At 43.8% G+C, this 26274-nt stretch overlaps 1 protein-coding gene across 2 annotated transcripts in view; it reads right to left on the reverse strand.

Annotated features, from left to right (window-relative positions):
• The window catches only part of Suz12 (SUZ12 polycomb repressive complex 2 subunit), a 43920-nt gene extending 40423 nt beyond the window's left edge, over positions 1 to 3497 (reverse strand). For both annotated transcript variants that reach the window (XM_021177520.3, XM_021177519.3), the window contains exons 1-3: positions 2983 to 3497; positions 872 to 918; positions 726 to 790 (exon numbers count right to left, since the gene is read on the reverse strand). In XM_021177520.3, coding sequence (XP_021033179.1) covers positions 726 to 790; positions 872 to 918; positions 2983 to 3265 — 395 coding nt within the window. In that variant the 5' untranslated portion in view covers positions 3266 to 3497. The remainder of the gene's footprint in view (positions 1 to 725; positions 791 to 871; positions 919 to 2982) is intronic.
• Between the last annotated feature and the right edge of the window lie 22777 nt (positions 3498 to 26274).

Below are 26274 nucleotides of genomic sequence, written 5' to 3' on the forward strand. Positions count from 1 at the left end.
AGCTTAAATCAAGACTTAGGCAGACCTAGTGGTTCACACCTATAATCCCAGTAGCTGGGGAAAAGCAGGAGGGCATGCTGAAGCAGAATTGTCACAAGTCTTGGACCAGTCTAGGTTATACAGTGAGTTATCAGGCCTGCTAGGTCTACCTGGCAAAAAGACTTTAACTTAACAGACAAGCAATAAGATTACAGTGACAGCAAAAGTTTAATGGAAGGTCTCTCCTTTCTAGTTAATGCCATTCACTTTACATGCTCAATAAGGAAACCCTGCACATATATCAAAAAACTTGTCCTCTGCATTCCCTCTGAGTAAGTACTAAACATACAGGACAAGTTCCTTCAGACCCTGCTTTAAGACCAGATGATCAAAACAGCTTACTTTTAAAAAATATACTTCAAAAGTATCACAGATACATAACCTGGACCTTTTAGAAATCATTTAAGTTCTAGAAAAACAACCACACTTGAAAATAAGTAAGAACACTAAAAACTGTGTCATAAAATCACTTCACTAAATACTGTAATAGAAACTAGTGACAAACTAGAATTACAAAAAAGATACGTTTAAATTTTTCAAACAAGTTGATCTTTCAATTTTCCTAATATGTGACCAGAACTTTAAGACAAAGCTTTAAAGTGCATTTTCCTGAGCTGCTCTACCACACTCTAAGACAAAACTTTCTAATAGTTTCATCAGCTTGAAATAAGATTCATAAAACATACCTTTTGATGCTTGTTCTAGAATTTCGATGAGACATGTAAGTAAGAGTTCTGTGCAAAAATATTGGCTATAAAAAATTAAAAATATTAAAGTTACAGATGAAATTATAAGAATGAAATAATACTGGTGAATTTCATTGACTACTTACTGCGATAAGATTTCGAGTTCGAAGAAATCTATATATCTGTGTTGGTTCTAGGGTACAGGAAACAAAATCCAAACATTATCTAAATGTACTTTTAATGAACTTGTCAGTAAATTATCAACCCAACCCACAACAACCCACACCCTAACCAATATAAAGCAACCAATCTCCCATTATGGAAATAGTTTACTACATATTTATATCTAGAAAACTAGAAAGCAGGAAAGGTCATTCAGTCCAAGACATATATTCACAAAATCTTCTTTTTCCCCCTGCCCCCTCCTCCTCCCTAAAGGTAAAACCTAAGGGTCTTTCTCTACACTGTCACTAACCCTTTCTGCGGTAGCCACCATCAGTGAGCAAAAGTTTAATGGAAGGTCTCTCCTTCTAAGCAAAGAGCAATAAATTAAGTACCTTGACTTAGCTCTACTCCACACACACATTCATGCCACGCAAGATGAAAATTTCACTTTAGTTGGCCATTAAAAAACTTGTAGTAACTAGTCAAAACTAAACTCTTTACAAACATTCTAATACAGATAGGATCAAAAAATTAGTATTGTAAAATTCTATCTTAAACTCATAATCAACAGCTTCCAAAAACATTTTTCCCCAAAACAATCTTTTTAATGCTTAAAATATAAATTATTATAAAGGGCTTAGGTTAAATAGTTGAAATATATCTTCGTATAACCCCCCCCCCAAATTCCAGTAATATCAGATATCTACTAGAATCACATTTCTTTAAGACGTGGTAATGTAATTACAAATACCTATATTAATAATTATATTAATAAGGTCTAGAAACTGAATTAAGTATTAGGGGTAAAAAACAAAAGATCTAACTCTTAAGGGTAACTGTTTTCTTGCAGGTGGATTCATTTGAAAGCTAGTAGTTAAAGCCTTCCTAGAGGATTGGTTTTCTCATAACATTTAGAAAGTTTTAAATTTCCAATTAATCTTCAATTTAGTCTTAGTTTCAAATTAAAGTAAAAGGAGATGAGATGTTTTAGAAGAGGTACAAACAAGTGTATTTATTCTCATTACTGTCCTTCAGTTCTGATTATATTTAAAAGCTTTTCAGATTTTTGTAAAAGTATATTAAGCAAAATAACCATCTCTGAAGCATGACCAATTATCTGTTTCAATATTCAAAAATCAAAAAAAAATGATTTGTATTAAATTCCAATAAGAATTTCTTGAAGAATCAATGAAAATGAAGGAAGAGTATTAAAACAATGTAAAACGTCTTTCCAAGCACAGCTGATACCAAAGCCCATAACATATGCCACGGATATATTGTAAATAAAGAGATTCAACCGCAAAGCTGACTTCGTTCAAGTTGCTGTAAAATACCCAGCTAGAAGATTGCTAAATTCCACTATCTACACAAAAGAGAAGCAAAACAATCAGGATATAATACCCACTTAGTAACAATTTTATTTATAGTCATAATGTTTATAAATTCTATTGTTTGTTTCCAGACACACTGTGTGATCCCCTTTCCAAAAAAGTCAGTTTCGCCCTCCACGCATCTTTTAAAACGAAAAACCGGGATTTAAAAAAAAAAAATGTTCTGGAATTAAGACACAACTCCAAGGTTGTCCACGGAGAGGACGCTTGCCCCAGTCTGTCTCTCTCAGTCTACGTACCCATAAAATGGGCGGACAGGTTTGAAAGGCTTAAAAGGTTTCAAATGGTGCGTGTTCACTCACACGCAGCCAGAGTGGGTGCGAAGGCATTTCAGACCCATGACAATTTCCTCGGCTTTACAACACTCATCTCCGGACAGGCTGTGTCTCGGCCCCCCGAAACCTACAACTAGAATCCCGGTACTTGTGGAGTAGGGAAGGCACGAACGAAAACACCAACTCGTCTCGGGATCTATCTGCGCTCAGTTCAACCGTCACGTCCCCACCTCCAAGGCTGCTCTGAACCTGGGGGCCCTGGGGCGACCCTTCCGGGAGTCAGGGACCTACTCGGGACCCCGGCGTTCCCCCGCGAGTCCTCCCTCCACTCCCAAAGCAAGTGGACTCTCCGAGGACCCGGCGGAGTGCTCCGTGCCCCGAACGCCGGAGAGGGGTTCCCCTGCCCTCGAAGCCGCTCACACTCACTCTCAAAGGCCTGGAGGAAAAGCTCGTGGTCAGCCTGGACGTGCTCCATTTTCGGCTTCTTCACCGGTAACACCGCGGCCCCCGCCGCCGCCGCCGCCGCGGCCGCCGCCGAGGAGGAGGAGGCCGAGTAACTGCCGCCGCCTCCACAGCCCCCGCCGCCGGATTTGCCGCCCGAAGCCGCCGCCGCCACCGCCGCCGCCGAACCCCCGAAGCCGCCTCCCCCGGACCCCGCGCTGGGCCCGGAGCCGCCCCCTCCCCCACCGCCGTGCTTCTGAGGCGCCATCGCGGTTCCTGCCTCCTCCCCCCGCCAGCTACCCGCCGGGCGGCCCCGGAGAGTGAGCGCGCCTGCTACACCAACCGCTCGCCCCAGCAGGCTCCAGCGGACCGAGGGGGGAAGGAGGAGAGAGGGGAGGAGAGGGGAAGGGAAGGGAGGAGGAGAGGAGGGAAGGAGGGAGGAAAAAAAAAAAAGTGTCTCCTCCGAGCCCCGCTCCGCTTCGGAGGCCGCTCACCCTACCCTGGCCTCGCTCCGCCCACTTTCCCCGCCCGGCGCTCTGATTGGCCGGCGGGAGCGCGCGCCGCTGGGCCGCCCAGCCCGTTGGTCCGCAGAGTCCCCCGTCAGTCACGCGGAGGCGCTTCTCGCGGAGGCGCGGCTTGGTTGGCCCGTGCGCGCTGCCGACCGCGGGCCCGGACGCCTCTTTGAACTGAATTCGCGGGAAAATGAGGGGTCGGAGCGGCCTTCCTGCTCGTCCCGGTGCATTGTGGGCAGAGGGGGACTCGCGAGCGGCTTAGGGAGCCGTTTCTCGCCTTGAGAGCTTCGTCAGTCGCCGCCCCCAGGGGGGCAGAGGACCCCCTGGAGAGAGGCGGGTGGCTGAGAAACTGAAGGCGAAGGGGCCTTGAAAGGAACCGAGGTCCACCGCGGATCCCGACACTGTGTGGTCTCAGGAAGTGACCTGCCCCGGGGGTGATGTGTGCTCAGTCTCATCTCCACGGAGGCAGGAGGCGATCCGGTCCCCTGGCCGCCACGTGCCCCAAGCCACCCATGGCCGAAATCCCCTAGCACAGCCGCGGGGTTGTCGGACCGGAATGGGCTCGCCTACGAAAGGGAGCAACCTATTTTGGAGCGGGCGTTTCTCAGAAATCAAGGAAACTTGGTTTTGTTTTGTTAAGTGATGTGAGGTTTCGAGATTCTATGGAATTGGATTGTGGCTTCTCAACACGGTGCGAGCAAAGTAGATACTTTATTTTCTCCGAGACAAATAGGTGATTCGAAGTAAAGACATTTCTTGAAATCTAATTTATTGTACTGCCAAAAGCCTGTGAGGAACGCTGTGTTTTGAGTGTCTTGTTTAAAAAGATAGATAAACTGGGCGGTGGTGCACGCCTTTAATCCCAGCACTCTCCAGGCAGAGGCAGGTGGATTTCTGAGTTCAAGGCCAGCTTGGTCTAAAAAGTGAGTTTCAGGACAGCCAGGGCTACACAGAGAAACCCTGTCTGGAAAAAAAAAAAAAAGATAAACAGACCCGACCTAAGTCTGTTGGTACAAATTGGCTTTCTCTGAACAACTTGGATTTCAAGTTAGACAAAATAACCAGCTTATATTGCTTATATTTTAACTTTCTAAAAATGTTTTTATGCTCTGCTGTGGTGGCGCACACCCTTAATCCCAGCACTTGGAAGACAGAGGCAGGCAGATTTCTGAGTTCGAGGCCAGCCTGGTCTACAAAGTGTGTTCCAGGACAACCAGGGCTATGCAGAGGAACCCTGTGCCTAAGTCTACACCAAGGTTGTGTGCTGCTATCCTTACAGCCAAAAGAGGGTGTTGCCTCTCCTGGAACTGGAGTCCCAGGTGGTTGTGAGGCCTGGGGTGGGTGCTAATAATCAAATGGAGGTCTCTGAGAGAGCAGCCAATGCTCTCAGCTGCAGAGCTGTAAGTCCAACCCCACCTTATGTTTTACATTAAGAAGAAACTTTAGAATGCTCTCATTATACTAGTCTGTATTTAAGAATATTTCTTACTGCAAAATAGGTATATGGTGGGTTTTCCCCCTTACATTTATGAAGTACTTCTCTGATTAATGCCACCCTACCAAGGTTTCTGGAGTTTTAGCTGCGGTATGGCTTTATAGCGTTAGGAAATTCAGCCAGGGTCTGGATAATTAAATTACTCTAAGCAAATCCAAAAATATCGAGTGCAAACTAGAGTGCTAATTTAACTAGCCATAAATATAGCTGTCAAAATGTTCCCTCTTCATCATTTGTCAGGGTTCAGTTGCAGGGAGGGAGAGGACGGAGAGACAGATACAGTCAAATAACCAAGTGAAAGATTATCATGAATGTTTGATGAAAGGAGAAATGGACCTAAGGGATTTGGGGTATTCTTTTTTTTTTTTTCCGAGACAGGGTTTCTCTGTGTAGCCCTGGCTGTCCTGGCACTCACTTTGTAGACCAGGCTGGCCTCGAACTCAGAAATCCGCCTGCCTCTGCCTCCCGAGTGCTGGGATTAAAGGCGTGCGCCACCACGCCCGGCGATTTGGGGTATTCTTAAAGGAAATGGTAGTATCACATCAGGCATTGATGTGATGTTACACATCTGTGCTAACCAACATTAATCATGAAAAAGCCAGCCATGCCATGAGAGAGGCGCTGCTGACCAGTCCTCACTTCTACATTCCTTATCTAGAATGTCCGGAGAGTGCAAAAAAATAAAAATAAAAATCATATGACTTAAGAAAAAATTTAATTAATTAAAGGGTCATTTTGGTTACATCATCTTGACAGACCACCTCTAGCTTGGTCTTGTCTGGCTACCTTGTACTTGGGATGACAAGTGCTTTTGAGTTTGTGATTGCAATTCACTGTCAGTGATACAGATGTATAATTCCCCTACCAAGAAATGAATTTAGATTGCTTTCCAGATGATTCTTTTGTTTTGTTTTTTGTTTGTCCTTCATATCATATCTGGGATTGAATGTAAACTACTAAAAGTCAAAGACCATAGTGTTCCTTTTCTTTGACATTTCCCAGCTTGTGTCCAGAAGTATCTGTAAGGAGAAAAGAACAGTAATTGGTTGTTAATTGTCTTGTCACTTGCAGTTATCAATATGAACACTAACTCATCTTTTCATAATTTTTTTTTTCTTTTTTGAGACAGGGTTTTTCTGTCTAGCCCTGGCTGTCCTGGAACTCACTCTGTAGACCAGGCTGGCCTCAAAGGCAGAAATCAGCCTGCCTCTGCCTCCCAAGTGCTGGGAGTAAAGGCGTGCACCACCACGCCAGGCTCAGAGATTAGTTTTTAATTTACATTTATGTATTTATGGGTATGCAAAAGTATCTGTGCATTTTCTAGAAGTTAACCAAGATATCAAATCTGGCTTTTTTTTTAACTTGTACAAAGTCTTTCTCCCTCCACCCCCTTATCTATACTTATTTATCCTTTTAAAGGCAAGGGCTGAAGTCACAAAAAAAAAAAAGCCTATAGACACTATATCAAGAATATTTTCCAGTGTCTGAGTAAACTAGTTATGTTTTATGGTAATTTTGAGAGAAATATAGTTAGATTCAGTGTTAAAACAAAACAAAACCAAAATTGCCCCAAGATAAAAACAGCAACAACCTGTCCAATCTATGGGGGTGTGAAGGGATGGTTGACTCACCTCGTTTGAAACGTAAGATCAAATGTTAAATCATGATTGTTTCCTTTGTCTAGGAAAGAAAAACCTAAGAACCATGGGATGTTTGCTGCATGTGATGAGGTTTTCATAATAAACCACTGATGTGTGTGTGTGTCTAGAGTTAACTAGAAATAATAAGGGGGGTACTGAGGCATAGTTAGAGCCCCTGGGACAAGAAGGAACTTGACACTAATAACCAGCGGGAAAGCAAACCACCTGAGAAAATTGGAACTGTCTACAGCTGGGCTCTGAGAGCCCTGTGTCTGGAAACAGCTATTATACCCATTTATAAAAAACTGTGGCACAGGCCAGCCTGGTCTACAGAGTGAGTTCCAGGACAGCCAGGGCTAGACAGAGAAACCCTGTCTCAAAAAACAAAACAAAAAACAAACAAACAAACAAAAACCTGTGGAACAAACTATTTTGCGTTTAATTTTTGCTTGTTTGTTTTTCTGAGACAGGGTTTCTCTGTGTAGCCCTGGCTGTCCTGGCACACACTTTGTAGACCAAGCTGGCCTCGACCTCAGAAATCCTCCTGCCTCTGCCTCCCAAGTGCTGGGATTAAAGGCGTGCACCACCACGCCAGGCTGCGTTTAATTTTATAAGTGAAGTGAATTGATATTTGTTGAGCATTCTATCGGATAGCAATCATAAACAGTAATGATAGTATTCAAAACACACTTCACACTGCACACACACACATACTTCATATTAAGTAACCCTCCTACCACCTTGTAAATGGAAGAACTAAAATTAAACCCAATTGCAGAACCAGGAGTTGGGATCAATGTGCCATTATCCCAGCATTCAAGAGACAGAGGATGGAGGAACAAGAGTTCAAGACTAGTCTTGCCTACTTAAGGCTCTCTTTAAAAAGACAAAGAAGCAAACAACAAAAAAGATACACACACACTCCAGTTATGAGGCTAGTCAGTAGCACTGTATTCAATATGTTTTTCTGAATGGCACAGATCTAGGGTGTTCTATGGGAAGGAAGCTCCACAGTTTCAGCAGGATTCTCAGGGAGAAATCTAAGCTATACTTGGCAAGGACTACAGGCCAAATGATTTTCAGTGCATGCTGTTCAGCTTTTATCCCTTTATATATTAAAGGGCATGCTACTGTTTGCTAAATTTCTTTTCCTCCAGTGTATTACACTCGTCTTCTAGAAGTCTCTTCTAGTGTGAATCACTGAATGCCTGAATTGTGCATTCTGAAATACACCTCAAAGTTCAAGAGTCCTCGAAACAACCTAAGGATGAGGATTATTTTGCCTCATAGTAAGCTGTAAATGAAAAGGTTTATTCTATATAGAGATAGCCTATGATCTACATTATCTGGTCTTGTTTTGGGGCTTGTTTGTTTGTTTGTTTGTTTTTGAGATAGGGTTCTCTCTGTGTAGCCCTGGCTGTCCTGGAACTTGCTCTGAAGACCAGGCTGGCATCAAACTCAGAGATCTGACTGCCTCTGCCTCCTGAGTGCTGGGATTAGAGGCATGTGGCAGCCACCACCACCTGGCTGTGTTTTCATTTTTTAAAGTCTTAATTTTATTATTGTTTTGAGACAAAATTTCCTGTATACCATGTTAGCCAGCCACCAGTTAAGACTCAGGATGAACTTGGGTTCCTGATCCCTCTGCTTCTGCCCAGGATTAGAGGCCTGTGTACTAACTCCCTGTTTATGTGGTGCTGGGGGTCAGTCTCAAGGCTCATGCATGCTAGGCTGGCACTTTACCAACTGGGCTCTAGCCCTAGCCCTTGGTTTTCATTTTGTGAGACAAGGTCTTGTTATTTAGCCTAAGGTGATCTTTACCTTGTGTGCAGCCCATTAAGATCTTTCTTCTATCTTCTCAGAGGAAAGATGGTAGGGTGGGCTAAGGGAGGTTGTGATTATGCTTTTCTTTTGCAGTGCTATGGTTCCTATCTGGTGCCTCCCCGAGCCCTAGGGCCAGGGCTCTGGAACTGACCTACCTTCCTAGCCCTAATTCCTGATTTGTGGTTGAACTTAACATTTTTCAACTTTCTCATGATATGAAAGCAATATGCATTCAACAGAAACCTTACTTGGAAGTTTTGATTTTGGCCTTAAAAAAAAAAAAAAAGTGAGCTGGGCAGTGGTGGCGCACGCCTTTAGTTCCAACACTTGGGAGGCAGAAGCAAGTGCATTTCTGAGCCCAGCCTGGTCTACAGAGTGAGTTCCAGGACAGCCAGGGCTACACAAAAAAAAAACAAAACAACAACAAAAAAACAAAAACAAAAAAAAAAAGGTGTGTGTGTGCTTAAGTAGAGATGATAGGAGTTGTCTCCTTCTTACCTGTAAGTTGCAGGAGGTTGAACTCATGTCCTCAAGTTTGGTGGCAAGCACCATTACCTACTCCATAATCTTGCCAGCACTGAAAACAAGTTGTTTATTTGTTCTGACACAGGGTCTAAGATAGCCCAGGCTGACCTTGGAATCCAGGAGTAGTAAAGAATGACCTTGAAATTCCGAGAATCTTGCCCAAGCACTTGGGCTAGGGTATAAACCAGCACACACAGCTGCTTATTATCATCATCATTATCCTTATCATGATTGTTGTTTGGGTGTGGTATGTGCCTGTCTAAGTGAAACAACTAGAGGAGGATATCAGATCTGCTGGAGCTAGAGTTATAGGCAGTTGTGATCCAATTGATCTGAATCCTGAATCTTTTTTTTTTTTTTTTTCCGGTTTTTCAAGACAGGGTTTCTCTGTATAGCCCTGGCTATCCTAGAACTCACTCTGTAGACCAGGCTGGCCTCAAACTCAGAAATCCGCCTGCCTCTGCCTCCCGATTGCTGGGATTAAAGGCGTGGGCCACCACCACCAGGTGAAACAAATGTTCTTGACCACTGGCTGACGCATCTCTGTAGCCTATTGAGTTGGTTTTGTTGTTTGGTTTTGGTTCTGTATGTGTTAGGGTGTTGGGTATATGTGTGTGTTTATATGTGTGCTTCTTTGTTTTATTATTGTTGTTGCTGTTTTGTTGGTTGTATTTGTTTTAAGATTTATTTCTTTTTTATGTACATGAGTACACTGTAGCTGTCTTCAGATGGTTGTAAAGCCATCATGTGATTGCTGGGAATTGAACTCAAGACATTTGGCAGAACAGCCAATGCTCTTAACTGCTGAGCCATCTCTCCAGCCCCTTTGTGTTTGTTTTGGGGACAAGATCTCATGTACCCCAGACTGGTCTTGAACTCAAACTATAACTGAATTCAAAACTGAGCTTTTGATTTTCTTGTCTTCACTTCTCCCTTCCCCAGCACTACTCGCCATGCAGTGCTGGAATCATAGGTTTGAGCTGCTATAACTTGTGTCTATGGAGCTGACAGTAGAACCCACGGCTTTGTGCATTTGTGTGTGCCACACAAACACTCCACCAATCATGCTGCTACCCTAGCCTTCAATTTTATTTTATTCATAAGCTGGTGCTACACAATATGATGGTCTCTCACGGCCCTGGTAGCTGCAGCTTCCCATCCCATTACCTGTTACATGCTCAAAATGGGAAACAAATTACATTTTTCTGTTCACGGTGTCACTGAGCTAATATGGCAATATTAAGGGCAAGCAAACCAGGTTTTATTGAAAAGTAAAGCAGCAGCTCCCTGAAGCAGGGGAGCCAGTGAATGCATTTTTATTTCCCACTTACAATGGACTCACAGGGATATAGCCAGACTGTAAGCAAAGGTGTATCAGTATTTCTCATGCATTCTCTGCCTAGGGAAGAGTTTACTCTCATTATACTGACTTCTAAGTTCTGCTGCTTTTGTTGTTGTTGTTGTTTTTGAAAAGGTCTCACTCTGTAGCTCTGAATGGCTCTGAACTTGCTAAGCCAATCCCGCTAACAGAACTCACAGAGACCTACCTGCCTCTGCCACCTGAGTCTGAGGTTAAAGGACTGTGTTACCATGTCCTGCTTGCTTTTTTTTTTTTTTTTTTTTTGGTTTTTCGAGACAGGGTTTCTCTGTGTAGCCCTGGCTATCCTGGAACTCACTTTGTAGACCAGGCTGGCCTTGAACTCAGAAATCTGCCTGCCTCTGCCTCCCGAGTGCTGGGATTAAAGGCGTGCGCCACCACGCCCGGCTTTCATGTCCTGCTTGTATTGCTTCTAAAATAAATGTTTGCTTCCATTCTCATGGGGAGGAGGAGTACTTTGTGCTCCTTAGTCCATTTTGACTGCTGTAACAGAATGTACTACATACTGAGCAGTTTATACACAGTAGAGATTCATTTGGCTGACAACTCAGGAAGTTGATGGAGAATCTGAAGATCCAGGATATACCTGGATCCATGCTGTCCTGCTGTTGTGTGACAACATCTTTCCTGAGAGGTGTAGCACATGTCTATTCACTGCAGACAGGGATCCCATGACAGACCAACGTATGGGCACTACCAAAATCCAACTTGATGAACCAATGAGTTTTATTGGGGTAGCTTACTGAAAAACAGCTCCATCCCCAAAGCCCACCCCAGCGTGGGATGGGCTCACAGAGCTAGGAACTTGGAGCACACTGCATAGCCTGCTGACAGCTCCTGCTGGAGATGTGGAGAGGTGTCCCTTCCTGATAGATACCTCAGTTGGCCTAAACCTTTTTTTAGGCAGCTCCAGTCTGAGTCTCCATGGCAGCTCAGCTTCACTCCTCTGAGAGGGGCTAGCTCTTATTGCTTACTCTGGCAAGGAGGGGCCTTGTGAATCTGGTCAGTTTCAGGGACCTCCTGAAATTGAGGTTTTACCTTCCGTCTTAAGAAGCTTCATGGCCGCCGGGCGTGGTGGCGCACGCCTTTAATCCCAGCACTCGGGAGGCAGAGGCAGGCGGATTTCTGAGTTCGAGGCCAGCCTGGTCTACAAAGTGAGTTCCAGGACAGCCAGGGCTATACAGAGAAACCCTGTCTCGAAAAACCAAAAAAAAAGCCGGGCGTGGTGGCGCACGCCTTTAATCCCAGCACTCGGGAGGCAGAGGCAGGCGGATTTCTGAGTTCGAGGCCAGCCTGGTCTACAAAGTGAGTGCCAGGACAGCCAGGGCTACACAGAGAAACCCTGTCTCGAAAAACCAAAAAAAAAAAAAAAAAAAGAAGCTTCATGGCCAGAGGGAATGCTTTAATCTTGGAGAAAACTGTTATACAATAACTGCTTCACCTCTTGACAGAAAACATCATATGGTTAAAAACAAAACAAAACAAAACCTCCCCGGGAGTGGTGGAGCATGCCTTTAATCCCAGCACTCGGGAGTCAGAGGCAGGCAGATTTCTGAGTTCGAGGCCAGCCTGGTCTACAAAGTGAGTTCCAGGATAGCCAGGGCTATACAGAGAAACCCTGTCTCAAAAAAACCCAAAAAAAAAAACAAAAACAAAAAAAACCAAACCTCTCCAAAACTAAACCCAAAATTTAAAAACCTCTTAGGACAAGAAAGTATTAAACTTGGGTTTCTAGTAAATCCATTGTCACAAACCTACTCCGACAACAATGACATCCATCTACACACAAGGATACTTTTATGTTTAAGGCTTTTGAGACCATGGCCAGCAGAGTGACAAGCCACGGGAAGCAAAAGGCCAAGAAAGCTCAGCCCAACTCAGTACCCAACATTTGTTCAGACTTCCAGATCTCTGACTCCAAGCCCTTTAGACACAGTACAATTTTTGTGAAAACTATTCTAGTGATAATTAACTCAATCCCCATGAGCACAAAACATACCTCACTCTCCTTGAGGAATAAAGTAAAGGTCTAGGGATGAGTCCTGTGCTGCACGTCTCTGACCACACATATAGAGCAAAGGTAAAGAGGCTAGGAAGCCTGTCTGCTCCTGCCTTCTGGGCAGATCATAGACATCACAATCCTTCTCTGGAAGGAACAACCCTGTGCTCTTAACATTCCAGGTTGTCCTCCTGCTTATCTGTGATAAAAAGACCTTTGCTTCCTTCTACACTCAAGGCATACTCTGCTCAACACTGAGGCTACGAGTACTACCTGTACATGAACACTAGGGATATATTAAAGCTACAACCCTAAGTCATTGTCCCTCATTAATCCTGTCTATAGAACCAAGTATATAATTGCTTCCCCATTACTGTGATGCTAGATTGCTACTTGAGTTTTATAAAAGCATGCCGCTTTACAATTGCTAATTTATTATGGCTAATAAGAACAAATGAGACTGACGGAGATAGTGTGCAACTTTAATCCCAGCACTCAGGAGATAGAGGTGGCAGCAGAGTATGAAGGCAGTCTGGTCTCTAGAACTAGTTCCAGGACAGCCAAGGGCTACACAGAGAAACCATCTCAAAATACCAAACCAAAAAAACAGCAGAGAGATACATGAGTGTCTTGGGTTAACATATATAGTCTGGGTTACTGTGTGAGTTTGAGTTCAGCCTGAGTTATACAGTGAGACCTTGAAGGGATTAGGGGCTGGGGCAGAATGAGAAAGAGGCCTGCCGCTCTTTCAGCTATTTCTTACTACAGTTAGCAATTAATATTTCGAAATTAATTTGATATGTAGAAACACGTTTTTGTTTCATTTTTGTCTTGTGAAACAGGGTCTTTCTAGGTAGCATGGGCTGTCCTAGAACTCACTATGTACAGCAGGCTGCTCTGGGACCCACAGAGATCCACCTGCCCCTGCATCATTCCAAGTGCTGCCTTTTAAGGTGTGTGCCACAATACCTGGCTTCAGAGCTCTTGAAAAGTTTCATGTGCTTCAAACAATCAGAACTCCTCCATGGCCTACAGAGCTGACTCAGCCCATATGAGCCCATATTGAACCTGGGTTCAATTCCCAGCACCCGCATGGCATCTGCAGCTCCAGTTCCACAGGATCTGACCCCTCTTCTGGCCTCCTAGGGCACTAGACATGCACATGGGGCAGAGACATACAAGTAGGCAAACACCCAACACATAAAAAATAAATCAGCCGGGCATGGTGGCTCATGCCTTTAGTCCCAGCACTCTGGAGGCAAAGGCAGGCGAATTTCTGAGTTCAAGGCCAGCCTGGTCTACAAAGTGAGTTCCAGGACAGCCAGGGCTGTCAATAAATAAATAAATAAATAAATAAATAAATAAAAACATTTTCATCTACCTTATCCTACTTGGGATTTTATTTCTGTTTGTACACTGCACACTCGCCAGTAAAACAAACAGCTTCTTTCCCAGCACTTGGGAGGCAGAGGCAGGAGGATTTCTGAGTTTGAGGCCAGCCTGGTCTACAGAGTGAGTTCCAGGACAGCCAGGGCTACACAGAGAAACCCTGTCTCGAAAAAAAAAAAAAAAAAAAAAAAAGAACTCCCATCAAAACAAAACAAACAAACAAACAAAACACAAAGCCGGGCATGGTGGCACACAGCACTCCGGAGGCAGAGGCAGGCGGATTTCTGAATTCGAGGCCAGCCTGGTCTACAAAGTGAGCTCCAGGACAGCCAGAGCTATAAAGAGAAACCCTGTCTCGAAAAACAAAACAAAACAAACAAACAAAAAACAAAAAACAAAAAAAAAGAGAGAGAGAGAACTCCCAGCTCCCAGGCAGGATGTGGTGCTGCATGCCTTTAGTTCCATCTCTTGAGCCGGGCATGGTGGCGCACGCCTTTAATCCCAGCACTCGGGAGGCAGAGGCAGGCGGATTTCTGAGTTCGAGGCCAGCCTGGTCTACAAAATGAGTTCCAGGACAGCCAAGGCTACACAGAGAAACCCTGTCTCAAAAACCAAAAAAAAAAAAAAAAAAAAAAAAGGCGTGCACCACCATGCCTGGCAGATTTATTTCCATCTCTTGGAAGGCAGAGGCAGATGGAGCTCTGTGAGCTGGAGGCTGGCCTGACTTACATACAGGACAGTCAGGGCTATTCAAAGATCCTGTCAGAGAAAGAGGAAGAAGAATGGGAAGGAGGAAGAGGAGGAGGGAGAGGCCCTTGGTGGTGCATGCCTTTAATCCCAGCACTCTGGAGCAGTGGCAGGAAGATCTCTGAGTTTGAGACCAGCTTGGTTTACAGAACAAATTCCAGGAAGGCCAGGACAACAGAGAAACCCTGTCTTGAAAAAATAATAAAGTGTAATAATAATAACAACAACAACAACATAAGCAGCAAGCAAGCTGAACTCAGGGTTGAACTGAGTTAGGTATCCTGAAGAGAATATTGAATGATTTAACATCTGCTTTTACAAGAACAATATAGGGTCTGTATGTTGCTGCTGTGTGCCCAGAAAAAGATTTCTTGAGATTATAAAAGTGTTTAACAGCCGGGCGTGGTGGCCCATGCCTTTAATCACAGCACTCCGGAGGCAGAGGCAGGCAGATTTCTGAGTTCTAGGCCAGCCTGGTCTACAAAGTGAGTTCCAGAACAGCCAAGGCTACACAGAGAAACCCTGTCTCGAAAAAACCAAAAAAAAAAAAAAAAAGTGTTTAACAATAGAATTTAGAATTCTGTAACATTGCCTCTCAGAGGGAAACTGTAAATAGAGGGAATGACTGGCTAGCAAGTCCCAAGTATACCCCTGTCTCTGGATCTGGCATGACATGTGTGTGCCACAGTGTTTGCTTTTTTCTGGGGGTTTGGGGGTGGGGGATATAGTGGTGCAGTACCAGACAGGGTTTCTCTGTGTAGCCCTGGATATCTTGAAATTAGCTCTGTATACCAGAATGGCCTCAAACTCACCTAAATCTGCCTGCCTCTGCCTGGCAGCAGGGATTAAAGGCATGTGCCACTGCCTGGCTCTGTGCCTGGTTTTTAAGTGGGTGCTGGAGATCAAACTCAGGTCCTCTTGCTTGTACAGAGACCTAAGAAACATATTGGCTACTTAAAAAAAAAAAAACAAAAAAAAAACATTAAAGCAGAGTCTAGGGCTGGTGAGATGGCTCAATGGGTAAAAGCACAGACTACTCTTCTGAAGGTCATGAGTTCAAATCCCGGCAACCACATGGTGGCTCACAACCACCCGTAATAAGATCTGACACCCTCTTCTGAAGTGTCTGAAGACAGCCACAGTGTATTTACATATAATAAATAAATAAATAAGCCGGGCGTGGTGGCGCACGCCTTTAATCCCAGTACTCGGGAGGCAGAGGCAGGCGGATTTCTGAGTTCGAGGCCAGCCTGGTCTACAAAGTGAGCTCCAGGACAGCCAGAGCTATAAAGAGAAACCCTGTCTCGAAAAACAAAAAAAAACAAAAACAAAAATAAATAAATAAATAAATAAATAAATAAATCTTAAAAAAATATTTGCCTGGCGTGGTGGCGCACGCCTTTAATCCCAGCACTCAGGAGGCAGAGGCAGGCGGATTTCTGAGTTCGAGGCCAGCCTGGTCTACAAAGTGAGCTCCAGGACAGCCAGAGCTATAAAGAGAAACCCTGTCTCGAAAAACCAAAAAAAAAAAAAAAAAAAGATTTATAAAAAAAAAATATTTAAAGCAGAGTCTAGAAATATTACCTATTATACTACCTTTTCCAGCAACTAGAATGTCATTTTCTTCAATGACATTTGAGCAGCCAGTACTGGGCACAAAAGCTGTGATTTTCAGGGCTGGAGAGATGGCTTAGCAGGTAAAAACACTGGCTGCTCTGTAAAATGGCTTCTTTTAATATAAATATAAGTAGTTAATCCAGCGGCTGTATTTCTTTACCCTTGCTAGTCCCCAATAACCACACAGAGAAAACAAGATTTATTTCAAGCCACACCCAAATACTGGGTACATAAATGATTTATAATAACTCCCTAAAATAATCTGGCTATCTTCCATCATCCCAAATACTTTCATATTATTATTAATCTGTATCTTTGGGCTTCAGACGTTTGTTTTTCTTACAGTGTCTCCTCAGACCCTCTACTCCTCCAATCTCTCAAACTCTGTCTCTGTCTCTCTGTCTTTGTCTCTCTCTATCCCTCTGTCTCTGTCTCTCTCTCTGATGTCCCACCCTATTCTCTCTTCTGCCCAGCCATTGGGTAATTTATTGAAAAGGCAGAGAATAAATGATAAGAACTGTTTTTGTTTACATAAAGGAGACAGGAGATTGTAGGTATAAGCATTACAATGTCAGGCTAGAATTGAAATGAAATGTGTTAGCAGAGAAATCTGCATTTGAATAATCCAAGGGTAAACTTTACAAAAACATCAAAAAAAAAAAAAAGTTATACCTACAATGCCCTTACAGAGAACTAGGGTTTGGTTCCTAGCACCCACAAACAGACTCAAAATTGTTTGTTTGTTTTAACTCCAGTTCCAGGGTATCCAATGCCATTTTCTGGCTTCTTACAACACTGCACACATGCATACCACAGGCAGACACACACACACACATAACATAAAATTGAGTAAATCTAAAATCAAAACCACCCTGAAACTTTCTTTCTTCCTTCCTGCCTCTTTCACTCCCTCCCTCTTTCTCTCTTTCTTTCTTTCTTTTGTTTTGTTTGTTTGTCTTGTTTTTTGAGACAGGGTTTTTCTTTTCTTTTTTAAGATTTACTTATTTTATGTATATGAGTACACTGTAGCTATACAGATGGTTGTGAGCTTTCGTCTGGTTGTTGGGAATTGAATTTAGGATCTCTGATTGCTCCGGTCACTCCAGCCCAAAGATTTATTATTATAATTAAGTACACTGTAGCTGTCTTCAGATGCACCAGAAAAGAGCATCAGATCTCATTGCTGGTAATTGTGAGCCATCATGTGGTTGCTGGGATTTGAACTCAGGACCTTCAGAAGAGCAGTCAGTGTTCTTACTCGCTGAGCCACCTCACCAGCCGCCCCCCACCCCCAACTAGCTTTCTTGTATTATTGTTTATCACGATACTTCTGGTCCTGTTGGTGAGTACAAGAGATTTTTGGAAGTTTGAAGGCCATGATCCTGGTTCATCCTGCCGGTGCTCTGGGCTTCCAGTGGTTTGTTTTGGATAGGTTCTCAGTGGCCTGAAACAAGCTGTGTAGACCATGCTGACTCTTAATTTACAGAGATCTGCTTGCCTCTTGCCTCCAAGAGCTGGGATTAAAGGTATATACCACCATGCACCTTTACATTTTATTATTACTCTGTGTGTGTGTGTATGTGTGTGTATGTGTGTGCCTGTATGCTTGTGAGGGAGGCAGGGACAGCCACAGGCTGGAACATTACATGCATGCGGAGGCCAGAGGCCAGCTTCATGGAGTCAGAACTCTCTTTTGACCTTACATGGATTTCAGGGATGGAGATGAGGTCATTAGGGATGTGTGTCAGGCACCTTTCCCTGCAGAACCTGTTTTTTAAGGAATGACTTTCTTCTTTGGTCTCTCCTCAGTGCTTACTGCAATGGGCCCCAGCTGGTGCTATTAACTTGGTTGTAGTTCTTAGGACCTTTAAGTGTTAAGAGTGGAGAGAAGCCAGGCATGGTGACGCACACCTTTAATCCCAGCACTCGGGAGGCAGAGGCAGGCAGATTTCTGAGTTCGAGGCCAGCCTGGTCTACAGAGTGAGTTCCAGGACAGCCAGGGCTATACAGAGAAACCCTGTCTCAAACAAAAAAACAAACAAACAAACAAAAAAGGTGTGCGCCACCACGCCCGACTTCACAAACATTTTTCTATACTTTTCCCCCCATGTACTTAAAATGTTTCATGTGCCAAAATGCCTTTATGACTGTAACCTGAATCTATGAAGTGAAAAGCTCTCTCCATCTTTCTGGATTGAATGAGTTTCCCATAATACTTGTATTTGTCTCTTTGTTAGCGGATGAAAGTTGGGAATGTGTTCATTGTCATCTGTGTATCTTTAAAGCCAATTGTAGGATAGTTATTCAGTAATTGCCTATTGAACTGGTTGGTGAAAGAAGGAATGAATCAACATATCATTGCTGCCAATGCTGCTCAGTGGAATTCCAGGCTTGCCTCCAGGTGAACATGTATGTATAGTGTTTAGAAGATATTGGGCTGGTGAGATGGCTCAGTGGGTAAGAGCACCCGACTGCTCTTCCGAAGGTCCAAAGTTCAAATCCCAGCAACCACATGGTGGCTCACAACCATCCGTAACGAGATCTGGCGCCCTCTTCTGGAGTGTCTGAAGACAGATACAGTGTACTTACATATAATAAATAAATAAATAAATCTTAAAACCTTCACTCTTCTACTTAATACCTAGTATGTGAAGCCCTTCCTTCCTTCCTTCCTTCCTTCCTTCCTTCCTTCCTTCCTTCCTCTCTCTCTCTCTCTCTCTCTTTAAAAAAAAAAAAAAAGAAGATATTGATGTGTGAGCTAAACATCTATGTATCTAATCTTTGCTATAAGCCCTGTGTATAGATATTAGAGAACTTATTTCAACTCTCTAGACCTGTTTCTATACAAATTTAGAGAATTATATAGTATCTATTGGTCTCAGTCCTTCAATATTTTAGGTCAGACAAACCTTTGTATGACATTGATAAAATGTATGCTAATTCCATGGGGGGAAAATACATTAGTGACAGGCACAAAAGCATGTTTTACATGGGGCATTTATGTCTCAGTTATAAATGTTAAGCATATTTATATATATATATTATACTTTATTTACTGGTACACTTTTTTTTTTTAAGATTTATTTATTTGTTATATGTAAGTACACTGTAGCTGTCTTCAGACACTCCAGAAGAGGGCATCAGATCTTTGTTACAGATGGTTGTGAGCCACCATGTGGTTGCTGGGATTTGAACTCCGGACCTTCAGAAGAGCAGTCGGGTGCTCTTACCCACTGAGCCATCTCACCAGTTCGCCACTGGTACACTTTTAATTTTAGAGAAGATTTCACTGTAGAACAGATGAGATATCTCAGCAGATATGAGTACTTGCTGCTAAGCCTGATGACCTGAGTTCAATCCCTGGACCTCACTGCAGGATATTTGATGACACCATGAACCCCAAGATTGTGTTATTTACTGGAGAAACCTGGTTTTAGTTGTGGTGTGGCTCAGCACACAGCTTTAATCCAAGAGCTTTGTGCTTGAATATTGTAAACAGGATTAAATAAAATCAACCAGTGGTCAAGAGGCAGAGCAAACAAGCTGTTGACAAGAAGTGAATATAGGATTATTAAATAAAGAAAAACAGGGCTGGAGAGATAGCTTAGTGGTTAAGAGCACTGAGCTCTAATCCCCACATGGTGGCTAACAACCATCTGTAATGAGATCTGACGCCCTCTTCTGGTCTGGTGTGTCTGAAGACAGCCACAGTGTACTTACATATTATAATAATAAATAAATAAATAGGGGCTGGTGAGATGGCTCAGCAGTTAAGAGCACCGACTGCTCTTCCTAAGGTCCTGAGTTCAAATCCTAGCAACCACATGGTGGCTCACAACCATCCACAACAAAAATCTGATGCCCTCTTCTGGAGTGTCTGAAGACAGCTACACACATATAATAATTAATTTAAAAAATTTTTTTTAATTAAAAAAATAAATCTTTGAAAAGAAAAACAGAGAGAGTAAGAGGAAGTAGCACAGGAAGTAGAATGGAGGGACAATGAATTGGAAGGAGGTTTATTGAGAGGGCATGGTGAGGGGCATTCCTGGTGGGACATCAGTTGAGGAGGAAGGTCCATTGGGTGCTTTCTCAGCCTCTCTGAGCTAGCTTCTGAGTCATATCATCCGCATGTTGCCCCTTATGTCTCACACACACACACACACACACACAGACACACACACACACACACACACAGACACACACACACACACACACACACAGGGCTGTGTAGGGAAGAGGACAGCTTTGTGGAACTGGTTCTCTTCTTCCACCTCTATGTGGGTTCAAGAGATTGAGTGTAAAGCTAAACACTTTTACTAATTCTCCTGAGCATTTTTTTTTTTTTTTTTTTTTTGGTGGTGGTTTTTTTCGAGACAGGGTTTCTCTGTGTATCCCAGGCTGTCCTGGAACTCACTCTGTAGTCCAGGCTGGCCTCGAACCCATAAATCTGCCTACCTCTGCCTGCCAAGTGCTGGGATTAAAAGCATGCGCCACCACTGCCCGCCTTAACAAATTTTTCAAAATTTAACAACAAAAAGAGCCAGGTGGTGGCTGAGCATTGACTAGCATACATACCATTGTTGAAAATATTAGTATAAAGTACTGTATAAATGGTTAGATCTGGAAGAATAGAATGATTTAAGAAAATAAATGTAAACTGGCACGCCTTTAATCCCAGCACTCGGGAGGCAGAGGCAGGCGGATTTCTGAGTTCAAGGCCAGCCTGGTCTACAAAGTGAGTTCCAGCACAGCCAGGACTATACAGAGAAACCCTGTCTTGGAAAAACCAGGAAAATAAAAAAGGGTAAAACTGAGGAGGCAATGAAGGAATGTAGGGTGGAGGACACTTGCAGACAGTAGAAAAAGACCAGGGGTGTGAGGTGAAAGAAGAAAGGAAGAGAATGATTTGAACATTCCTGGATAACAATACCTGGAATTTAGAAAGAAAGAGCAGAGATGCTGTTGCCAGCCCTGGGGCTGATTATATTTGATGTTAATTCCTGTGAGGGGCTGTGAACAGGGAATGAGTGGGGCACTCAGGGGATTTCCTGTAAACCTGCTTCCCACCTTAATTTGTAAAATAAAGGAGAGCTGATGATTGGGCAGATAAAAGGGAAGGTGGAGAGGAAGGTTGAGGGGGAGAGGAAGAGGAAGAAAAGCAGAGCAGAAGCACATGGCCTGGAGAAACCACAAGTTCTAAGGGGTCTCATAAAATAGTGTAGCAGTAGATCTGCCCAATCCAGGCTCACAGCATGCATTCATATAAACTGAGTTGTGTTATTGAAAGACCCACAACGTGAGGACTCCCCCACGTTCTGACTCAGGAGAGGCGACACCCCAAATCACACAAGAAACGATCTTGCTGCAAATTGCAAGAGGATTTTTATTCAAGAGCGCTCTCGGGCCCATGGCCATACACCACGCAGGGGTAGAGGACCGTGACGCCCCGAGTAGCTGAGTAAGGGGGCATTTAAAGGAAGAAACCACAACTCAAGGAGGTGGGGAGGGCGTTGTTGGAAAATACCAAAAATACCAGTTAAGAGTCACAAGGAAGTGCAAAGTCACAAGTGTCAGGTTATCTCTCAAGACAGTTTCTAAGAGCCCCTAACTATCTAAGAGCCCCTAACAATCTAAGAGCCCCTAACAATAGCACATTTGCATTGCAGGTTCCAGCAATGGTCAGGGTGCCATTCTTTGAATGAACACTCTTTGAACCCAGGAAGCGGGTGGGTGGAGGAAGGAATGTCGCTATCTGTTTTATGACCAGCACCTGGAGCACTAAGCCACAAAGGCTACACTCCCAAGCCTGAGCCCAAAAGCCTGGAATTTTGCTATACTTCTTCATTATCATTGCCAGGGCATAGTTGGGTTGGAGATTTACTGCAGCAAGATGCAGAGGTGAATGGAGTGTGTGTGTGTGTGTGTGTGTGTGTGTGTGTGTCTGTGTGTGTGTGAAGAGATTGTGATGATTACTTTTTTTTTAAACCCACTTCTTTTTTTTAAGATTTATTTATTTATTATATGTAAGTACACTGTAGCTGCCTTCAGACATCCCAGAAGAGAGCATTAGATCTCATAACAGATGGTTGTGAGCCACCATGTGGTTGCTGGAATTTGAACTCAGGATTTTCGGAAGAGCAGTCAGTGCTCTTAACCGCTGAGCCATCTCTCCAGCACCGATGATTACTTTTAATTGTCATTTTGACTCAATATAGAATCACTTGGGAAGAGAGTCGCAGTGAGGGACTGTCTAGATCAGGTTGGCCTGTGGAAGATTATCTTGATTCTATGTGAAGATCCAGGCCACTGGGGGTAGTACCATTCCTTAGTCAAGGAGTTTGAGGACTATGTAAGTTTAGAGAGGGTATTGAATGCAAGTTAGCTTACACACATCTCAATCTCTCTCTCTCTCCCTCTCTCTCCTTTTCCTGCCCCCCCCCTTTTGCCTGAGACTAGCTGTTCTCAAGTTCCTGCCGCCTTGACTTCCCCACAATAATGGACTGTGCATGCAGCCTGGAATTGCCATCTAAAGCAGATCCAGTCTCCATTTCCGCTGAGTTGCTTTTGTCTGAGTGTTTTTATCACAGCAAGATGAAGCTGGAACAGAAACAGAATGAACAATGTGAAGGGAAACTAAGCAACACAAAAACATTTCCAGAACTAAACCCAAACCTAGCTAAACTGAGCCGGGCTACCCAGCTCAATGAATGAAAAGACACACATCAGGGCATGTCTTCCTGCCTTTTCAGAATATCAAAGATAGAGAAACCCTGTCTCGAAAAACCAAAACCTAACAAGCAAAAAGAATCATATACTCAGACAAATTACCACATTAATCAAGTGAGGTGATCAACCAAAGATATTTTGAGACAATTAAGATCTTTAATTTTTCTTTTTATCATCTTACCCTTTTTTTTCAGAAAGTTACTGGAGAATGTGCCCTACCAAACTAAAAGAAAAATAAATACAGAATCCAGAACACAAGGGACTCACACAAGAGCTGAAATCCCAGGACGACAGTGAAGAGAAACCCCAGAACAACAGTTGTGCAATTGGCTTTCTATTCAACAGTTCTGCAGTTACGATCGTATTAGGAAGACATTGTGAATATTTACAATTCGGACAGCGCATTAGAGGGGACATTAATGCATCATGAGTACATAGAAAGCTTAATAAACCACATTTCATAATAACTGATCCCGGGAAAAACAAAAGGCTGGTAAAGGAAATACTGCTGAATTATACTACACAGGGACACCGTGAACAGTAGCTTTGATTCCATAATAATGTAAATTAAAGTTTTATTTAGCCCACAATTGAGTTGCCGTTTTGGGAGAATTGAAGAAGATGAATGAAGAGCAGAACTGGCGAGGGACCAGCGACAATACCACACTTAGAGGGAACCAGACTCTTGCTCGTCTCTCCGTTAAGACAGTTTTCCTGCAGTCTTGAACCCCCTTTCAGATTGATGAAGACTTCATAATCACTTGCTTTGGGGGAAACGGCAGGGAGTGCTCTCCTCAACTCAAGAGTCCCAGGAAAAGCGGCTTCTGGGAAGGCTGAAGCCCGGGCACCGCCCGGAGCCTCAGACCTGAGCCTGCTTTCACAAGGAACGTGTGGTGGGCAGAGGCCGGTCCGTCGCTCGCTCGGAAGGAACAGGGAGCTGAGGCCAGGCGGCAGGATGGTGACCCGGTCCTGTGGTCGCGAGCGCAGTCGCGGATCCCGGCCGGCGGGAGACTTCCTTAGGGCGGTGCCTGCTCCGCGAGGAAAGCATCGGTTCCACCCCTGCACCCGGAGCTGCGACACCCAGCTAACGAAGACCTGTCTGTTCGCCAGTTGCGGACTCCACCAGTCTTAGTGCTCCCATTCCTGCCACCTCAGAGCTAGATCCCTCTCTCACCCCAGCCTCATCCCCACCCCACCTCAGACCTGGGTCCCTTTTCCAATTCTAGTCTTAACCAATCCATCACTGAAGACCCACACATCCTCCCAGGACCTCCCCTCAGTCAGCCTTTCTAAGACATGAATCCTTCTCATCACTTCAGATCTTGATGATCTCTGTCTCCCATCTTGGGCCCCTCTCCACTCTCACACCAGACCTGGAACCCTCTTCCATACCTAGGACCTATCTCCATCCTCACTTCAGACTTGACCCTTTCTTCCCACCCTGGCGTGGCGGAGATTCTCACCTCCGAGCTAGCTAAGCGCTGCCCTCACTGTCTTACCCTAACTCCTCCAGCTTCGCAGCCCTCAAAGGCGCTGCTCAAAGGAAATGTGCAGGCAGGAGGGCAGGTGGTGGCTCGGCAGTGTGTTCCCGACTCCCGCGACTCCCCGGTACCGAGTCTCTCAGCCCTGCTCTGCTAGTCACTACAGGGCGTGTTCGGATCAAAGTGAGCCACAATGGGTTGATTCTATGCCTGAAAGCATAATAAGAGCTGTCAAGCTGTGGAAGGAAGAAGGCTCCTGAAGAACCCCGGGAGCTAATGGGGGGCGGGGCGGGATCTGGATAACACCGAAGTGCTACAGGTTGGTTCTAAGGAACATCTAAAAATCTGGTGACAGATCGATAGGAATAGCTAGAGAAGTTTCATATAACGGCGGCGCAGTGAAGTTAAACTCAGAGAGAGGATGTAATCCGGGAGGGAATGCTATTATTTTATAACTTCAGAACACTCATTGGCTTTTAAAACGAAAACGAATGTAACCAAACCAAAAACTGCTTAAAAGAACCTTTAGTTAGCCACCTTTGTTTACTCCATGCGTTAGATTTCCCAGCAAGCTCCCCACTTACTAGCTGCGTGATCTTGGCCAAGTAACTTCATTTAGAGTCTGGTTTGCTTATCTGTTAAATGAGGGTACTAACACACAGCTGCTTAGGAACTAATGACAAGGTAGGCAAAGTCCTTTGTGATGCCTGTGATGGGCACAGACTAGCTGTCCAATGAGCCTTATGAATGAAGTTATTCTAAATGAATAAGGCGGTTTGTAGTCAAAAAGCGGCCTCTTGTCCACAATACCTGTGTGTTGAAGAGCTGGGATGGAGGCGATCCAATTTGAATGTGGGTTTCTTTCTTTTTTTTTTTTTCTTTTTTTTTCTTTTTTAGCAAACCAAGTTGTAAAAGAGCGACCAATAATTGAGCTGCTTGGGTGAACAATTTGAGGTCTTTTAAAATGTTAATTTGTACCTGGACAGTTCCCAGTGGGGACAAAAAGGCACAGACTCTTCCAGAGGTACAATTCTCCTCATTATGAGAATCTCACTTCATCTTACAAAACGTGGTCTGCCTATGAAAAATGAATCTCAAGGTTCCTTAGGCAGAAACGATTCTGACAATTAAAACTAACAGTGTCAAAACAACAACAACAACAACAAAAACAACCAAAAGTAACAGTGTCTAGAAGGAAAGCCAAGGCTATTTGCTTTGAGTTACCAGTGAGAAATTCAGGTAAAGTATACTTTCCCCTAGCTAAGCCTAAAGGGATGCTGAACATGCCATTTGGACTACAGCTTAATTCTGAACCTTTTCTTTAGACTATTAAATGTTTTCTTTGTTTTTTAAAAAGACTTATTTATTCATTTTATGCATGTGAGTACACTGTAGCTGTCTTCAGACACACCAGTAGAGGGCATCGGATCCCATTACAGATGGTTGTGAGCCACCATGTGGTTGCTGGGAATTGAGCTTAGGACCTCTGGAAGAGCAGTCGGTGCTCTTAACCATTGAGCCATCGTTCCAGCCCCTAAATATTTTCTTTAAACAGAAATTACAAAAACCAATGTCTTGCCCAGCATGACTTTAATTCCAGCACTTGGGAGGCAGAGGCAGGTGGATTTCTGAGTTCTAGGCCAGCCTGGTCTACAGAGTAAGTTCCAGGACACTATACAGAGAAACCCTGTCTCGGGAAAAAAAAAACAAAAACAAAACCAAAAAAAACAAAAAACAAAAACCAATGTCTTCATTATATTATTTATATTGGCAACATGGTTCCCCTGATAACAAATATGAATGGTCTGGGGAACAGTCCTCCAAGATTTATTTATCAATTAAATTTTATTTATTTACTTATTATTGTGTGTGTGTGTGTGTGTGTGTGTGTGTGTGTAGCCCTGCTGTGGTGACCAGAGGATGATCTGTGGAGCTGGCTCT

This window comes from Mus caroli, unplaced genomic scaffold, assembly GCF_978045245.1.
Source record: "Mus caroli unplaced genomic scaffold, Mus_caroli_1 scaffold_13, whole genome shotgun sequence".
Lineage (NCBI taxonomy): Eukaryota > Metazoa > Chordata > Mammalia > Rodentia > Muridae > Mus > Mus caroli.